At 45.0% G+C, this 18,957-nt stretch overlaps 1 protein-coding gene across 3 annotated transcripts in view; it reads left to right on the top strand.

Annotated features, from left to right (window-relative positions):
- The first annotated feature begins 279 nt into the window (after positions 1-279).
- zcchc7 (zinc finger, CCHC domain containing 7) overlaps positions 280-18,957 on the top strand; it is a 34,719-nt gene continuing 16,041 nt past the window's right edge. The window contains exons 1-3 of one of the 3 annotated variants that reach the window (XM_061829696.1): positions 280-406; positions 1,671-2,210; positions 3,162-3,360. In XM_061829696.1, coding sequence (XP_061685680.1) covers positions 1,731-2,210; positions 3,162-3,360 — 679 coding nt within the window. In that variant the 5' untranslated portion in view covers positions 280-406; positions 1,671-1,730. Of the gene's footprint in view, positions 407-467; positions 591-688; positions 1,385-1,670; positions 2,211-3,161; positions 3,361-18,957 lie in introns of those variants that run through there. The other 2 variants (XM_061829697.1, XM_061829694.1) reach the window with 2 other exon arrangements.

An 18,957-nucleotide genomic window follows, 5' to 3' on the forward strand; every position in this document is an offset into this window, starting at 1 on the left:
GATCATAAAATAGATGGACGATTTACCAAATTCAATCAAAATCCCAGTTAAATATCTGGACTGAGTAAGAGGATCAAATACAGAAGCAAAAGGCATCTAATGACAGGTCTGTGTGTAATTTAGTTTATTTATTTTCTGACCGACATCCCCGCCCCACTAAAATATCAACATTTCAACATGCAAATGCAGACAAACGGAACAAGAACAAAGTTTGTCTGCCTCCCTTGTCGCAATATGGAATGCGAATGGAAGCGAGTGCAACTTTGTGGTTGGCCAAACCTTTTATTTTATTTTGGTTTGTTTCCTTTTCCTTTCCGGCGAGCAAACCCGGAAGTGCATCTTCGCAAGTGGAGAATTTTGCGTTTGTCGCATTTGAGCACAAACGCGTCACTTTGGGGGCTTGGAGGTAAGTTCGCGGATATGTTTGAGACGGATTCAGCTGTGTCGTCGTGACGCAGAACGTGTGCCGGCGTTCACGTTTCCTGTCGTCGTGTTTTCTTCACTGATGTCCTTTTTTGTTTACATCCTGCTAAGCTGCCCGGCGCACGTGGGCACAACTTCAGGGACGCATGTGGGCCAGCTGGCTCGCTGTATTTATATATATATATATATATATATATTTTTTTCCCCCAATTAAAATCCATGATGTATGATTAGTCAAGCATCACAGTGGTTCGTGTGAAGTGGGTTTTACTTAAAGTCGCCGTAAAGCAGAGCGGCAGCGTGCGCCACGATGCGTCTCCATGCTAGTTAGCATTTTGCTAGCACAAGCTACCGCTATAAGCCCTCAGCATTGAGTGCTAATCTTTAAATTTGGAGTCGCAATCAAATAATTTCGAGGACGAACGCATATATACATTGTCCAATGTGCCTTTAGTTCTACATACGCACATTGTTTAACAATTAGCGTTGTTGCCGCAAACTCTTGTTTCATTCTATTTTGTCGTTCTCGTGGTCTGATCAATGTCTTAGAGACCCACCCGGTTTTATGTAATTCTGCTTCGTTGAATGTAGTTGTTTTCATTTTGACAATGGTTGCAATAGTGTTTAGCAGGCAGATGGCAATCTCCGTGAACTTGTACACATAGCAGACGGTTCTGCTGAGATTGGCAACGATTGTTCCTTACTGTACATTTAATCCCCGCGGGCGGGCGGGTGACTTGTGACGGGCTATCGTGGCGTGTCTGCGGCCAGTGGTCGGTCTGAGGGACCAATCATGGGCCAGTACCGCTTCGCAGTCCACCCGTGTCACGCAAGAGAGAGAAAGAGTGTGTAAAGCTACATCTCTGAACATCATTAGTATCGTCATACACCAGATTTGTTTTCTGCCATGAATTGACAGGGCCTTTATCTGCACTGAAGCTATGATTCCAAAAAAAAAAAGGTAACAAGATTGAAATGTGCTCAAACAAGAGTGTGTTCTTTCTCAGTTTAGTTAACAAGCCCACACGGATTTCAGAACCAACACCAAAACAAAGTTTGTCTCGTAATTGATGTCAGCTTCTCAGCACTTGTACACAAGCGCTGAAAATAGTAGTTCAAATAGTGACCAAAGTCAGCTTTGACTGGGAAGTTCAAAGACGATTTAACTGCTGCTTTTAGTTAAACATAAAAAGTTGAATTGTAAAACCAAGATTGATTTGAAATCCCTTTTCTGTTTTTGTTCCTAGCGCGAGCAGCCTTGGGATGTGCTCCTCTGAGTGCTTGTGTGCGCCCAGTCCTTTGCGGTGATGTACTGCAGCTATCAGGACCGGCAGGAGTTGGAGGATGATCTCTACCGGGAAGATGAGGAGGAATCTGAAGGCTCGGAGGCCACCAGCGAGCTGGAGTTTCACCTCTACGGTCAGCTCCACTACTCTTCCAACACGGGGACTACTGAGGGGCAAGATGGAGAGGATCGGCCTCGCCGGGAGCTCCACGCCAGCGAAAAGCCGACGGTGACGGCCGTCAGTGTCGAACTTGAAGACTCTGCCAAAAAACGGAAAGCATCCTTGAATGACAAACGTGTCAAACAGAAGAAGGAAAAAAGTTGCCCTCAACTGCGAAGACCATCGTCGGGATTTGAGCAGGTCATCGTCATCGACTCCGGCCCTGAGGTTATAACCGTGTCTGACGACTCTTCCTCCTCCTCAAGTGATGACGATGAAGGAGTTTGTGCCTTAAAGGGAGGCATTGGAGGTCGAGCGCTGAGGTCGACCCCGGCCCAAAAGGTAGACGACGCTCATCACGCGTGTGACCCGTCGTTAGCCGAGTGGGTGACGCGCAAGGGCTTGAAGGGCGAAAGAATTTTGTTGCATTTGTACTCGACTATATTGCGAGGAAAGTCAAGTTGAACTTTATCCATGGCATTGTAAATATTTTTTTCAGCGCCGTATAGTGGACCCACAAGTGTCATGCCGTCGCTTCGCGGATAAAGTTGACGTCGTCACATATTTGTTGCACGTGAAATAACATTGTGGTCATCAAACACACACGTGCGACTGTATCAAGACCGCGTCACTCGGTTAGCAGGACATTTAAAGGCGTCATCGTCTGTCGATGGCAGTAGACAGGCCAGTCGAAATCGGCCAATTGGATATTGTAACGTATTGTTCATTTGGATGTAGGCTGAAAGAGTGGATTCCACTCATCGCTTGAAATGGTGTCACTTTGTTAGCGGCCACCATTTGGCGAAATACAGGACGTCCGAATGCAGGTGGGAACAAAACTTACATTCGTGGCGATTAATAATGCTCGGTGTTGACGATGCTACGATGCTATGTCACCGATGCGAATTCAACAAATGTTTGTTCTTGTAGTTTGCAGTGATGTCCAACTGAGAGGCAAATTTAGTTTCCCTGTTGCCGAGTAACACATGAGAAATAATGATGTAGTGCATTTTTATAACAGAAAAAAAACACATGCTGTTGATATAATGTTACACTCTTACATGTGGCATATTGTGCAGGTAATTTTTAATGTAATGACCTGTTAGCGTAGCTTTAATATTGTTATCATCCGTGCATCCATTTTCTAGCGCTTGTCCTTTTTGGGGCTGGCTGGGATTGAGCTGCAGCACTTCCCAGCGAGGCGAACGTCAACCTAGCTCGGTTGTCCGTCACTCTCGGTCTAATCATAGATTTCATTGTTTTCTTTTTTAACGTAACTTTGTTTTTGTCCAGGCACCCCGTAACAAGGTGACCGACATCACTCCCGTGACTTTGCCTTCAAGCAGCTCAGAAGAGTCCGAATCTGATTGGGAATCGTATCTTTCATCCGACTCGGACGTTCTGGAGAACTGGATGATCCTGGGTCGAGGCAATGAAGATGGCGACCGTTCCATTTCGCTCAACCTGGAAGGTTCCACCGACAACAATGCAGGTGTGTGCGCGTCCATATTATTTGTAATTACATGCAGGCGGTTGCTTCTCCGATGTTTTGGATCCGCCTCTGATCACTTGTCATTGTGAAAATATGACATCCCTCTAATCGTGCATGACAACGTCAGTGCCATCGTCTGTTGCGACGGATAAAATACATCTAGCCACAGTTGCTTTCAACACGAGGGGACGGAAAAGGTCAGTGTCGGGCATTAAATGTCACGGTCCCGTCGCTATGCAGCATTTCTTAACACGTGGCGCTCGTCCCGCCGCCGCTAGGACTCCGACAGCGCCTCGGAACGTGGAAAATTCCCTGCTCACTTCCGTCGCCTCATTCTGTGTCTGTACCGGTGACACGGACGACGGGAAAGTACTGGCTTTTAGGCTTGTGGCGTCTTTGAAAATGTGCCAGCTCCCCGGATTGGTTCCGCCGTCGGGTCGGCTGCGCTCCTCGCTGCTGCATTGTTAAAATATGTGTTTGTGTGCGTCATCTACAAATATGTATGTGTAGTGCTTGTGCGAAAGCGTTTCTAAAATATTCGACCTCTCGTCGGCATATGTGAGACACACGCACACATAAGACTAATGCCAAAAACAAACAAAATGGAGAGACAAGGGCATCAAAGGAGGAGGTCCGGGGGGTCGGGAGAGATGGGAGTAATCAAAAAATGAATAAAAATGTCGGGCCCAAATCTCTTCAGATCTCCACATTATCTTAACCTGCAGCCTCAGCGAGCCCCCCCGACCCCCCCCCCCCCCCACACTCCCCCTTCCTACCTACGGCGCCTCCGTCTCATTCTTTTATCCAATTTCCTCACTATTGTCCTCCCCCGTTCTCCCTCCCTCCGCCCCTCGCGCAGCTCATTTCAATGTCCCCGGGCTGATGTTTCTGCAAGAGTGCTCCCCGACTTCCGCACACAGGCGTTGTAAAGGCGGGCGGGCGGGTCGGGTGGGCGGGCGTTCTCCTGTAGCTGAGACTTTTTGGGGGGGGCAAAGGAGGATTTCAGAGCCCCCCCCCCCCCCTCCTTTTCTCAGTTTTTTCTCACCGTGTCGTCTGGCTGGTCTCTGTGATCTTTGGAGCTCGACCTTGTGTCTGGCGGGGGTGGGGGGGTTCATGGGCGTGGCGCTTCCAAAGGGGTCTAAAAGTAAGTGAGACGGGGTGATGTGCTTTGCCCCCTAAAATTAAATGAAAGTGAAGAAATTTCATGGATGAGCCTCATTTGCTTTGAGCTGATGCATTTGTCACAGAAGAATTGCCGTTTTTTGCCGTTATATGCTATATTAATCAGAAAATTAAATGACGGATCCGGGAGGCTCATTTTCTTTCAGTACAATTTCTTTGGGCAGCAAAATATTTGCAGAACATTTAGGCCTTTTCATAATCATCTTATTGTCGTGTTAATCCTCACGCCGCTCACTGAGCTGAAGTCCCCCAAGGTGGCCTGGAAGAGTCCCGAGTGAAGGTTGTGTTTTTTTTTTTAAACCTGCTTTGCTTTTTGTTTTAATGAAGAAACGTTGACTTCGGATAAAGCCGCTCCTTCAGCAGCATCCGTCCGTTGTTTCTTTTGGCGCGAGTGAGTGCGTCCGCCGCCTGCGGTTCCTCGAAGCAGATGCAAATTGTTGTGGCCATCGACAGTCTAATTCACGTCAAGTTCATCACATTTGGCGTCCACCTTTTCGAAGTTGAAATGCAGAGCATTTGCTTGAGGGTGCAAACTCGAACTGCCACCATCAGTCTACTAATCACAACAATCAATTATCTTAATAGTCGACGTCGTGTCTTATTTTTTGTTTTGCTTTCCGTTCCTCCTGCTTGCTCGCGTTCCTTGTGGTCTTCTAGCGACGTAGCTGGGAAAAACACACCTATTAGCCGTTCACTTTAGCATTGGCAACGACTGCTTAATTTTGACGTATTGACTGAGCAAAGATGCTGTGCAAAACCTGCAAAACAGAGCGTGGCTTTTATGGCAGCTCAACGGTGGAAAATGAGCATTTTAAAGGGAAGTGCATTGGAAGTGAAGTAGTGCATCTTTTGATGATTGAAGGACATCTTTGACAAAGAGCCGTCCCCATCATTTGACTCGTTAGCTACCAGAGCTACAACTTTGTTCCCGCCATATATGTACAGTGTGTATATATATATATAGGAGGAGCCTATCACAGCTTTCTTTGGGTGAAAAGACCGGGTACACCCTGAACTGGTCACCAGCCAATCGCCGAGCACATCAAAACAAACAACCATTCGCACACACATTCACACCTATAGGCAATTTACAGTCGTGAGGTAATGCATGTTTTTGGAATATGGGAGGAAAGCAGAGTGCCCAGATATAAAGCCACACGGGAAGGTACGCGCAGAACTTGCGAACTCCAGACAGACGGGGCCGGGATTTGAACCACTGTCCTCAGAACTGTGAGCCAGGTGTGCTCGGCAAGGGTGCTAACAGGTTGTGCGGCTTGACCCTGTCCCCAGATTAATAAGAAGTGTTATTGATTTGTTTTAGGAAAAAATGCACGTGGTTTGGGTTTGATCGAAAAAAGTAAATTGGTTGAGAAATGATCAAGTTCTGTCCATGCTTCGTCTTTGAAATGAACATCGACCTTGCCAACATGGCTGCCACGTAGGCACATCGTACAGGCACACGATGTGAAAGAAGAAAGGCGCTGGCTGTGTATTTCATCACCATACTGAGAATCAATTTTAGCAATTGCTACTGACTTGTCGTTTGCAGTTGTCGTCGTAAGTTTCTGAGAGCGATTTTGTTGCTCACGTTGGTTTCCCCTCTTTCTTTGCTGGTCTTTTGTTTGTTTGTTTGTTTGTTTGTTTTTGCACGTGTGCATGGGACGGGTACGCATGGCGTGCCCGTTGGTCTTTGTATGCCTAAATGTTCACTCTGCGTGCCGCTCAAATGACACTGGCTTAATGTCACCTCACCTCCTTGAAAAAGTGGGACGAGTGAGGTCCAGCTGCGCCCAGGGGGAACAAAACCGGCCCGCCCCAAAATCTGGCTCGTACCCGAAGAGGTGTGCATGCCCCCTGAATGAATTTGGGGCTCAGGAGGGGAGTGTGCTGAAGCAAAACTTTGAAGAAGTGGTTGAACTCTTTCTCTCTCTCTCTCTCTCTCTTTCTCTCTGAGTGGTCACACTCGCTTGTCTTCTTTTGCCCCTCCAGTCGTGGTAAGTCCTCTCCAAACTTTGTACCAGGTTTAGATTTTGCGTGCATAAGTGCCTGTGATGAATTGAAAGGGAAAGAAACGAGCACATTTTAGCGTCTTGCCCGTACTTCTCGTTCCTTGACGCGAGCCCAGGCTTCCGAGATGCGTCTGCTTTTATTCTTTTGCCGCAGTCTACTGCAGCAAACTTGTTGTGTATTTGGAGCTTTCTGGGCTGTAACGGGCTTGGCAGGCTGCAGTGCAAATACGGGCGCACGCGGACGGGTACAACTGGCCTGGCCGCCGTTCTGAACGCGAGGGATTATATTTTGGACCTTCGGATTCTAAAATGAGCTCAGAGTAACGCGTAACTGGCATTGTGGGTGGGCACGCGGAGCAGAAGGGAGGCACGGATAGGATCAGCGCTTATCTTGGCTGCACAGTGCCACACGAGGTGTAACGCCACACCCACACTACCACACAGTGTGTTTGAACAGACACACACACACACACACACACGCGCGCACGCAATAATGCCGTGCCACAGTTTTGATTTTTACCATCCAGTTTTTACAGAGCATATGCAAATGAGAGGACCGTATCAAGCTTATGTGAGGAGATGCAAATTTGCACGTTTGACTGGTAACAATTCATTTGTAAATTGTTTTTAAATACAAAAACACAAGTTTAAAAATTGGTGCAGGTGAATGTATGAAACAATCACTCAAACGTTTCGTACTTCGAAAAAACAACAACACAAAGTGGTTGACGGAACAAAAGTTGCGACACAAACAAACGCGGCTGGGCCACCCGACACCCGTGTGGGGAAAGTGCTTACGCTATAAAAAGATGATGAAGTATCTCATATGGCGGCTGAAACAAACAAAAAAACAACCCGAAACAAAACGGGCAGTTTTTAGCTAAATTGAAATTTGCGAAATCTGGCTGGGCTGTTACCCTTATTATTGTTGAACAATTGGAAGGAATGTAAATTGACATTATTTACAATATCGTTCAATGGATTGATGAATATCGATCTGACATTGAGCAGATTTTGTCTTGCTTGCAGTATTTTTCCATTCTTATGCAACTAAAGATTCTCATCTGTTTGTCCCGTGGATTTAAAACAAACAAAAAAATCAGTAATTGTGGGTTTGAAATGTATTTCTTGGGTCTGTTTTCATCTGCATTGTTGTTTGCAACCCAAAAGTAGAGTGCGATAGAAACGAGGGTGGCGGTTCACTTCCAGCGGGAATGACAAATGTTTTTTGTTGTTTTTTTTTTTTTTTTTTTTTTTTTTTGCAATGATCCTTTTGTTTGTCTCCAGTCTGAAATTTGGGTCGGTGTGTGAATTTTGTACAACTGCAATGCAAAATTATGCTTTTGCGTGTTTGGATACGAGTTGTTCCTCAATCGAAATGACGTGGTAATTATTTGTCGTACAATCATTTTTCCCATCACAGTTTTCAAATTTATCCGTACTGTCAATAAAGCTTTTAGCGAATTAAACAATATTTACAATAATTGTGCAGGAATAAGCCTAAAAATAATCGATTTTTTTTTTTTTCCTCCCCTAATCCCCTCGCCATGTTTTTCAATGCACGTTATTAGTTCTTCCAAATGTTCTTGCTGCTATTGATTGACAGTTTGGTGGCATAGGCTGTCCTGTTTAAGAGAAATATTTATCAAATCTATGAAAATGTCACTGCATTTTTTCCGCGCACGTGAACTTAAAAATAACCGGCAACATCTGCAGCTGCGGTTGCAGGTGCTCATTTGTATTCATGCGGCTTTTTGTTCTTTCCTATAAAGAGCAGCATCTTCATGGAGATGAAAATATTTCCGCGCTGGCCAGCTGTCTTGAGACGTCTTTGAATGAATGTCGACAGTTCGAGGTTTATAGTTGGTAGCAAATTATTTGGATCATCAATTTATTGGTTAATGAGGAAAATATTGCAGTTGGCGTCCCCCCGCAGAAACGCCTGACGTGAGCCCGATAAGCGCGGCCTCGCCAACTGCAACAAACTTTTACCCTCACCGGGTCCTTATACAGTCAAACATGCACAGTTAAATAAATGAAACGTTTTTTCTTTTTCGCATTTAACCCCCCAAAAATCTTCATTTGCTATTATTGTAGCCCGGAGGAAGCGTTGGGGATTTATGGATCCCAATTGCAGTTTCAGGTCTGTGAGCTTTTACTTAATCAAATGATCTCCCGCTGAGATCTCTTTTGAAGCAGATCCTCCGTGGAGATTCTGCCCCAAAGCGCCAACGGATACGACACACACACATGAACGCAGAAACACAAAAAAGGTTCAATAGAAGTTCAAAACCATTCGGGCCTTAATCCCACGTTTTGAGTGACAAACAAACAAACAAACAAAAAAAATCCACTAAGAATGAGTGTAAAACTACTTTAGATGCACACAATGTATATTAATCGTGTATATATGTAAAAGAAATATTTGAATTTATAGTGGGATCCCGTGATTCATGATTTGGACGTTATTCACTGTTTTACCGCCTTACACGTCCCATTTTCGGAGCTCTTTGGCTCACTTGGCTTCAAAGAGGAAATGTCAATTACAATGACCAAGTAATAATTATTCTAATTAAGCAATCACGTGATCGGAACTATAATTATTGTGTGTATGTTTGTGGGTGCGGTGTGTGTGTGTTTGGGGGGTCCCAGGAGACTGTATTAATTTCTCTTCTTTCATTTGGGCCGGAGAACTCTCCACTTATTGTGCGTCTTGTGGGGCCGGCAGGGGTCGTCAAGAGGGCTTTATTAACTAGTAGCCCTAGGTGGTGTTATATTTTAGGGGCGGGGTCGTGTCACCAAAGCCAAGGGGCTTTACAGGGTTATGTATTAATATTAATGCAAGTTTCAAACGAGGAACAGGAAGTTGAGGCGTGGGCCGGCCGCTGAGCGAAGCAGTCACGGATCTCTTAACACGATTTTCTTCATCTAGACAAATTTTTGTGTGGCCACCAGCAACAGCGAAGGGGGGAGGGAGGGGTTCCTTGAAATCTGAAGTTCACACACACACACACACGCGATGGGACTTCCTTCTGGATTGCCGCTTTTTTTTTTTTTTTAAATGTGTATATTTTTTACGCTGATCTTATGTGTGTGTGTTGGCTTCTTGGCAACGCTGTCATCCACCGACACCAACACACCCGCACACACACACACACACACACACATGCGGCGCCCGCGTAGCAGCATCCTCTCCTGAGACTCCTCACCGTGTGGTCGTCGGCCAATCCAAGACTTCTTTCTGCTGGTGTCTCTTAATTAAGGCCTTCGTCAGGCGCAGAGCAGCTGGGCCCGGTCCGGCTTAACTGGCGCCGGCTTTAATTGCACCGTCCGTCTTGGCCCCTCAGATGAGAGGACTTGTTTCCGAGCTTGCGCTTGACTTTGGTATCGGCCGCTGCTAATGGTTGCAGATGCCGAGGCCAGGCGCCAATTGAGCGGCCCGAGAGCAAGACGACGATCCGCTTTTACAGTTGAAATGTGCAACATGCTTAAGCGCCCTGCAACTGAGCAAATAAGTAGTAACTTAAAATGACTGAAAATGGACTCGTGGGAATCAGGGATACAAGCAATGTAAAAAAAAAAAATAAGAAAGAAACTGGCCCAGACAAAATGTTTGCAGACAGTTTTGAGGCAAGCAATTATGACCTCTACAACTCTCAGTCCGACTTGCGTACCTGTCGCTTCATATTTTAACGTTATTTTGAAGGTCGAATTCTCCAGATTTCTTTTCAGGTCCTTCCACTATTAAATTGTATTCAGGCAAGGCCACTGTGGCGTTTTTATCAGTTGTTGTCTTGAATTGTTGGAGGACCCACGCCTCATTCCGGAAGATGAGCTTTCTGACGTTGGCCAGCACATTTTGCTCCAGAATGTGTTTTTGGTTTGGAGGTTTTATTTAAGACACCCTGTGATGGATTAGTAAAGCAGCCATAGATAAATGGAGTCTTCTGCATGTTCCACTATTGCCATAATATTTGTTTTATTTTTTTTTTTGTTTGTTTTTGTTGCTAAATGGACAGCTGATGTGACATGCCCAAGAAATAGTTTTATCCCATCCTTGAATGTTTTGAGTGGTGCTACGAATGTCAATGATGTCAAAACTAGAAAGCCACATTTCACGTCTCTGCGTAGGCCCAATAGCACAATTTCTTCAAATCTTTCTGTCTTTCAAATTCATCTCTTCACCCGTGCACATTATTTTGCGTGTGCGCACGCCAGTGCATTAAAACACCGAGGCTGCCTCTTTATCCCGGGGATTATGGTTAAATGAAATGCTGAGATTGCGGCGGCCAGCGGTTGATAAAGCCCAAGTCGGCGCCAGGGAACGAAAATTAATTATATTCGATAAAATCCAAGCCAAGGGAGATAGCTGGCTGCTTGTTTGGGAGTTTGGTCATTGATATTTCTAAACAGGCTGTTAGAAACACACGTGCAGACGATTGCACTCGAAAGAGACCAAAATCAAAAGGACCACTGCAAAATATGTTGGCCTTTCCTTCAAGTAACAAGGCACTGTGCCAGGATGGCAAAAATACAGTTGGAGCTTTAGCTGCTGCCGTAGAAAGGGAGAAAAAGTCATGCTTTGGTCATGGCCAACCACCACCGTCCCCTGACCTCAACTCTATTGATAACCTGCGGTGCAGAAAGGAAGATCCACCGTACCTCCAAACTTTAAAACTGTGAGCAAATTCTTGCACCCTCAATTCCGATACAGACAGAATTCATCCGTGAACTTCAAATTCAAATTCAAACTTTTAAATGGCTGGAAAGGGCGTTGAGGTCTTGATGGTGAAAGACGTACTGCAATGGAAACGCCATTGGTTTGAATTCATTTCATTATATTTTAAAGGGTTTACAAAGTATTTGGTGTGCATAATATTTGGGAACAATGTATTTTGAGTAATTTTGATCATGATTGTAGTTCTGTCAAAAGGAAAATGAATTGCCAGTACTACTGAAGTTAATTCTTGATGACTAAAACATTTCATTCACTGTGAATTGCTTTGACTATTTTGGATAATGAACCAATACGGCACATTAATTAATAACCTAAACAGTAATGTACATTTGCAACTACAAATTTTTACTGGAACATTCTATTTTGGGTTTGGAGTATCCTTCCTGTCCCTCCACCTTAAGATCTTTGCGCCTCCGGGCTCCGTTTGTGGTCAGTCCGTAAGCCAAACTTCGCTTGTGTAGCAGAACGTGACCCAAACAGCGGCCACGTTCAAACGATGTCCGTCAACCTCTGCGGGCAGGCAGCGAAACGCAACAAAATGTTTTCATCGCTACACACCGGCGGTTTAATCGTTTTCGAGTACATTCCTGCCCAGCAATCAGGGAGGGGCGAAATGATGGAGTCCAGCAATCGTTTTGTGTGGTCGCCTTGTGAACACGTTTGGGTCCACCAAGACTGTCTGGACGGACAACATTTGTCATGTGACCGTTTTTTGTTCTCTTACTGAAGACTGATCAATAGTAATTGGGTTGGAGCGTCTCTGGCCTTTTTCCTCTTCTTTGTGTCAGAAGACCAGGAGAGAAAAGAAGCGGTTGGGTGGGGGGGGGGGTCAGAGAAAAGAAGGTCAGAGCGCAGGACAAACTAGACATGGACGGTGCTCGATTGCTAGATTCATTTGAACATAAAACCAAAAATATAAGAAGTCATTTGAAATGTTTGAAAAAAAAAAAAGGGTCAAAAAATGACATCATTCGGCACAGTTTAATGTTCAAAAAGCGGACGAGGAAGTAAACACTTACCCAGTCCTCCCCTTTCGTCTGTAATTTTTATTGCATATCATCTTAAGAAGATGTACAAGAGTTTCTGTTACTGTATATATTCTGAATCTAACAAAGTTACAGCTGTCACAATCTCCTCTTTTTCAAGTCGATTATCCTATAATTATTGTCGACGAAGCAAGTTACCCCCCTCCCAAAAAAACCCAAAAAAACAATCACTTATAAAGGAGGATCTCTATCCTTTAATTGCTTGCATTGTGCAGAATGCGAATTGAAGTATTGGTAAATGAATACAAGTCTTCTTACTTACGTGTACATGACGTTACATGGGTCATTGTCTGCAGGCGAAAATGAGACGACAGGACGTTCAAACTAGCAATCATCGGGCTACACAGGGTTCGAAGTGAGAACTAGTGATTGTATTGTGTTATACGCTGGCTAAAGATTCCCCCCCCCCAAAAAAAAAAAACCACGTTACCTGAGGGCACCGTGAAGCCCGTCCAACCCGCATGTGAATGTTCTATCCCAAGCTGACGTGTCAAGCGACTTCCGGACGAGAAAATTCATCAAAATGAAATTGCGGTTGCAACTCAGTGGTTTTATGAAATCGCTCCCACTTCATTTTGTCCTCTTTTGGTTAAAAGGGATTCCAAAAACTTTACCGTCCTCTGTCTACAGCAACGTATTTTAGCAGTGGTCCCAAATTCCCAACCGTAGATTGGAAGACTCGATACGCCAGCGCCCGCCCGGTACCTTGTGGCAGCTATGTTGGTGAGGTCATGACGTTGCCACGGTCTGCAACTAAAGTTTGTGCAAAAACACGATTTCTCATCAAAATAGAGGTTGAGATAAAAAAAAAAAAAAAAAAAAAGTAGATGTAGTTGTATCGTCAAGTATCTTTCTCACTAGTGTCGCTGTCAATATTAGGTCTGTTTAATGACATGTAAAAATGCGGCACATTGAGGCCGTCGGCATTAGCAGGCAGGCCCATTAGGTCGGTCGCTATTCAAGCAAAGGGCCTGTTGCTCATGTAAACACGCTGCTTACATTGAAGACGGCCCACAGGGGAGGAGATTTCAGCGGCTACCGAGTCAACGTGACGCCGGTGGACGTGCCTGGTGGTGGGGGACGGAAGTGGGGGGAGTAGAGGAAGGAAGGAAGGAAGGAAGGAAGGAAGGGCAGCTTGGGCAGCCATCTTGAAGCTTGCATTCATAAATACGCGAGTTGCATCGCAAATTACTCCAAGCAAATCCTGAATGTATTTGTTTTTATCCACTTGGGTTTATGTGTTTGCAGCTAGCATACGCCAACCTTTGTTTTGTTTTTATGTTTTAGTCTTTGTGTTTTTCCGTTTTTACATTCTTGTCAGTTTTAGTCTCCTCTACCACATGAATCAATACTATCTTTGTAAAGTTGAGGCTAGATGTAGATTTTTTTTTTTTTTTTTGTCTTGTCTTGTGCCTAATTCATTTTTATGGCAAAAAAAAAAAAAAACCCTAAAAAACTAGCTAATGGTATCTATCTGTTAGGCCCTGACACCGATTTGTTTTATCCTGATTTCAAAATTTCAAAATTCTCAACTGCCGTTGAAAGGTTTTAAGTTGCTCTTAATGTTCTTGCATGACGTCAACCCCCCAACCCCCCGCTTGTTTTTTTTTCTGAAATCGTCACCACTGACATAAATTCACGTACGTTGCGCTCGCTCCCGCTCGGACTGAGCGTCATGCGGGAAAGCCTTCAGTGGTATTATTCAATCCAAATTCAAATGGGCTCATCAGGAAGACTTCTGCTTTTTTATGATCTGTCAGAAGAGGAAGAGGATGGATTGAGCCAAGGGGAGCAAATTAAACGAGAGCAAAGTAAGACCCCCCCCCCCCCCCCCTTCCTGACAGCCTCACTTGCTCGCCTGCTCTTGATGATATAAACACACATTTTCTGATTTGACAGGCGCTTGTTGTTTGGCTCGCATTGTAAGTCACCTGCACGGACTTTATTTTGGGCTTTTCGCTTCAAGCGGGTGAAATCGAACTCATTTGAAAGCCGCAGGTGATAAAGCCATAAATGCCAATCGTGCACAAATGTGTTTGGAAGTAGGATTGGTGTGTGTTTGAACTATGGAAAGTACAAATGCTTTGATTGGTTAGTTAATAAAGATAAAAGCTAATTATTATTCGTGTAGGATGGTGGTTTTCAAACTTTTTTTTGGTCGCATGTGAGCTACACATGTAATCTCCGACACGGAGGCAACCAATCAGAGGAAAGGGGGCGGAGTTAGACGAATCTGGACAAAGTGGATGCTAAACTGCGGCAAACAGTCACTTTATCGAGGTCGAAATAGCCAAAATACGGGACCTTTAGCATACCCAGTCCATCTTGCCCATCTCAAGTTTCATCCATTCATTTTCTGAGGTGCTTATCCTCACAAGAGTCATGGGAATGCTCAAGCCTATCTCTGTTATTGTTGGGGAGGAGGCGGGTTAAAGCCAGCCAATAAAATTTCAGCCACACGTTCTTCTTCAGACCTTCCCCAAAATGTTTACCCAAAGCTACACAAAGATTTTATTTATTTTGCCCAATATGGCCGTCGTCTTTTTTTTTACCATTCAATGTGAACAGTAAAATTCATATTCCACCCTCCAGCCCAATCCTTATCTGACCAAAGTGATCTGTGAAATGGGAATGTAAATCCAACGTGTTTGTGACGCGAGTGCCGGTTTGGACACTCACAGGTTGCGAATCCGGCCCATCAAACGGTGGCAAAAGCCGCAATTTTTCAGCAAAAGAGACTCGGTGCAAAATGGCAACGGCGGACAAAGTAGCAGAAAACCGCGGCAATACGAAAATTTTGCTTTTGTTTGCACAAAATCCTTGAGCTTACGTCATGACGAGACTTCGGCGAGGGGCCAACTCGTGTTTGCGACGACACCGACGCGGTCCGTCCGCGGCGGAAGCCGCGTGTGTTTTTAGTAATGCGAACGAGTACAGATCGGACTGCACAAAAATCCCAATTGGCCATCGTGTCCCTGCGCTGTCAACGTAGCCTGAGAGGGGCTTCATTTCTAAAGGTGAATTTCGGAGTGCCACCGAATACCGAGCTGCTTTCCGAGCGCCGTTTTTGGTTTTCTCGCATTCCCACGTACCGTCGGTCCAGGTGTGGAGATCCAAATCCCTCGACGCCGCACCTCCCAAAAACACTCGCTTGCTGGATGCATTTTTGAAGGAAGCATTAAAGGGCCGTATTAGCAGCCCCTCCACTAATCCTCTTTTGTTCTGCCGGCCGCCATCTCTGCAGAGGGGCCGCTCTAATTAAATCCTAATAATTTGTATTGTTTTCGAAACTCTGAGGAGATGCAGCGTTGTGCTCCTTCAATCATTCTTTCTCCACCGAAGGCAATCTCACTGGACTTCCCGCTGCACGCGTACATGTGCGCGTGCTGTGTAAATTAAAACTTTTAAGCACCATTATTTAATTATCCCGCAGGCGATGGATTTGGAGGACTAAATGTCAGCTCGGTCTGTGGGTGTGTGTGTGTGTGCGTGTGTGTGTGTCTGTTATTTGTGCACAAAAACGTATGTTGCCGCCCTGGATTATTCCAGTTTTTCAATTTTCCCCATCTCTTTTGGGTGTGTGTGTGTGTGTGTGCGTGTTTGTTTGTGTGTACGATACGTATTTGTGCGTGACCGTTATTGGTTCTTCCTCTGCGCCGCCCCCCTTCCTTCGTGTCAACCTCCACACACGCACACATTGTACCGCCTGCAGATAAAAGGGCATTATGGTAAATTCCACTTAATGACATTTTTTTTTAATTTGGGGAACAGGGCCCAGTGAATGGAGCTTAATTACCGGGGCCAAAGATCCTCGGAAAATAACCCCTCCGTGTCCCCAACCGGCGCCCATAATGGAGCGCTCCACAAAATGCTTTCTGATTAACCAGCGCCGTTTATCTCCCCCCCGCCTACTTGCTCTGTATAATAACAAAAATAACAATCATGAAAATTCTCTGCCTTCCAGCCCCCCGTTACTGCCACTTCCCACACCCGCTTGCGCCGCTTTCCACCCTCTCGCCCTGCGCCTGGCTCAGTCCCACAGGAGGAAATTCATCAAAATGAAATTGAGGTCGCAACTCACTGGTTTTATTAAAATCTATTTATCCCTTACAGACATTGTGTGCCGCAGTATTTATTTGTCTTCTTTGCTGCAGTAGGCTCCGAGGAAGGACCGGAATATTATATTTTCCGCCATATACCGGTAGTTGTACCGTGTATATGTTCAGTTGTGAAATGCACTCGCTTGTTCGCTTGACTTCCTTTCGCTTCGAAAACCATTTAACGCAACTTTTGTGGCCTTTTAGTGACAGTGACGGCTTTTTAATCCCGTGCGTCTTATTTTGAAGTAAAACGGTTACAATCTCAGTTTTATTCTTCGCGGAAGTTCTGTTCACTTGCATTTCCAGCCCCTTTTTGTCGGTTCTGTCGTGAAAAACATTTGTCGGTATTGTGTTGGAAAAAGCCAAAGGGATCAGCATTTTGGGAGGATATTTTGTCTTTGACTTCTGATGAAGTTCTGGATCTGATTTTGCAAATCTATATCGATAGTATGCATTCAGATGAAACCCTTCTGATCGTATGAATTTGTGAGTTTTTTTGGGGGCTCCGTTTTAAACCAGAACCATTTCTGATTCAATGTTTTAGGCATGAGTCATTCAGGGTTCTGTCTTTTTTTTTTTTTTTTTTTTTTTTTTGGGGGGGGGGGGGAGCACTCATGCTTGATTTGTGCTAAAAGCTGTCAAGAGTCACATCTGTGTGCTCGATATCGTCCAATAGATGGAGATAAATGTAGGCTTCTAAATGAAAAATTACGGCAACGGATCTTAAAAAGGACACAATGATTACCTGTCGTCTTTTTTGGATAATTTGGTCCTGCCGCGTAGACGCCCAGGCATACCAACTAACGTGCCGGCAGACTTTTCTTGGCCTTCTCCGGTCCCTGTTGATGAGCTCCCTGATTGGGCCATGCGGTTGCCATGCGGTTGCCAGACCGCGCCCCTGCTGCGTGGTAATTGGTGTCTATGGACTTGCCACGTGGCCGCGGGGCTTTGACTGACAGCTTTGGCCACCTGCCCTGCCCTGGCTGCCAGCGTGGTGTGTAAATGGGGAAGGGTGGATGGGGGGGGGTGGCACGGACTGGCAGGGGGTGAACAGGCAGCATCTCGTGATGGAGGGCGGGCTGGGCTGACGTGGATAATCGGATGAAAAGTGAAAGAGACTCAACCGGGGTTGTGGCACCTGCTCGTACGGTAGAACCTCAAGAGTTCCAACAGCGTCTGTTACGGAATGTATGCAAACCACAGAATTTGGGAGGGGGAGCGGGGGGATAATGTAAATCTGTTGCAGAATCGAACTCATGTGACTGTGATCACGAGGTTGCAATCTGCAAAATGCGGGACGTCACCTTACCGAAGCTGCAAAACAGGATAGCGGACTTCCTGCGGACGCTACGCTAATGAGCGTTAGTACTGTACACTTTGTTTTCTGTACGCTTGCTGTTTTTGAAGAAAATCACAAAAAGTGGTGACATCTTGTTCCAAATTTTTTCAAAAAATGCTCATTTTCTTCCAATCTTGGCGCCTCTTGTCGCGATTTCTCCATTCAGGTACAAAGTTGCAAACAAGCTCACTACAAAGCGAAGTGAAGTGAGCTTCGCATGTTGAGTACTTTCCCATTTTCTGATATCTCAGGCGACGTTTCGAAGCGCAGCCGTTGAGGGATGTAAATTTGTTTTTTCCTTTTTTTTATGGTAGAAAACATGTTTTCCTTTCAAGGTTTCTCCAGGACCGCCTTAAAGGTGGGGGAAAGTCAAGACAATTCTAAGTTTCCTGTTTACCTTTTTGCAGACTTCAGGCTTTTTCACTTTCATTGCATCGTCAGTTTGCAGACAAAATGTTTCTCTAGAGCTCTTTGTTCATTTTGAATCAAGAAAAGTCAGCCTGCTGTCCCAGATGAAGGCACCGATGTCTGTGATCAATGGGCCTGATGGAGTTTGGTCCAGATTGTGTCATTGCTCGAATTTCGCCCATAGACAAGCCTTTCGTTGGTATGTTGTTTAAACCTTCGAATAGTGTACATACTAGTAAACGATCATCTTTACATGCAAAAGCTGAAATAGAGCAGTGACGTTCGGTCTTATTTGTCAGAATGATCACCTGGCTAGGAACAAAAACGCATCTGTCGGTCACATTGCAATACTTCAGCTCAAATATTGAAAATCCCTGCGCCCTTTGCACAATTGTCTACAACAGCGACCGCGAGCGGGTAAGGGAACTCTTTAGAGGCTTCACAGAATGTGGGGCGTTGACGCACTCTTAACTGTTCTAAAATGAAGAAGATGCTGCATCTTGCACATCTGTTCATATTTCCTATTAACTTTGTTCTTATTAGTTTGTTTGTTCTTTGTTCTGAATGTGGTACCCGACAAATTCCTTGTGTGTGGCAACACACTTGGCAAATAAAGCTGATTCTGAACAAAAGAATCGTTGAAACCTGCGGCCTTTTTTTCCCCGCGCAATTATTTGCTACCTAAAATTCAAACACTACGTATTTGCCTTTTGAAGCAGAAAAACCTTGACAAAAGTTAGAAACCTGGAAAACAGATTTTATTAGAGCTTCGAGC

The sequence above is a fragment of the Syngnathoides biaculeatus genome, chromosome 9 (assembly GCF_019802595.1).
Source record: "Syngnathoides biaculeatus isolate LvHL_M chromosome 9, ASM1980259v1, whole genome shotgun sequence".
Classification (NCBI taxonomy): Eukaryota; Metazoa; Chordata; class Actinopteri; order Syngnathiformes; family Syngnathidae; genus Syngnathoides; species Syngnathoides biaculeatus.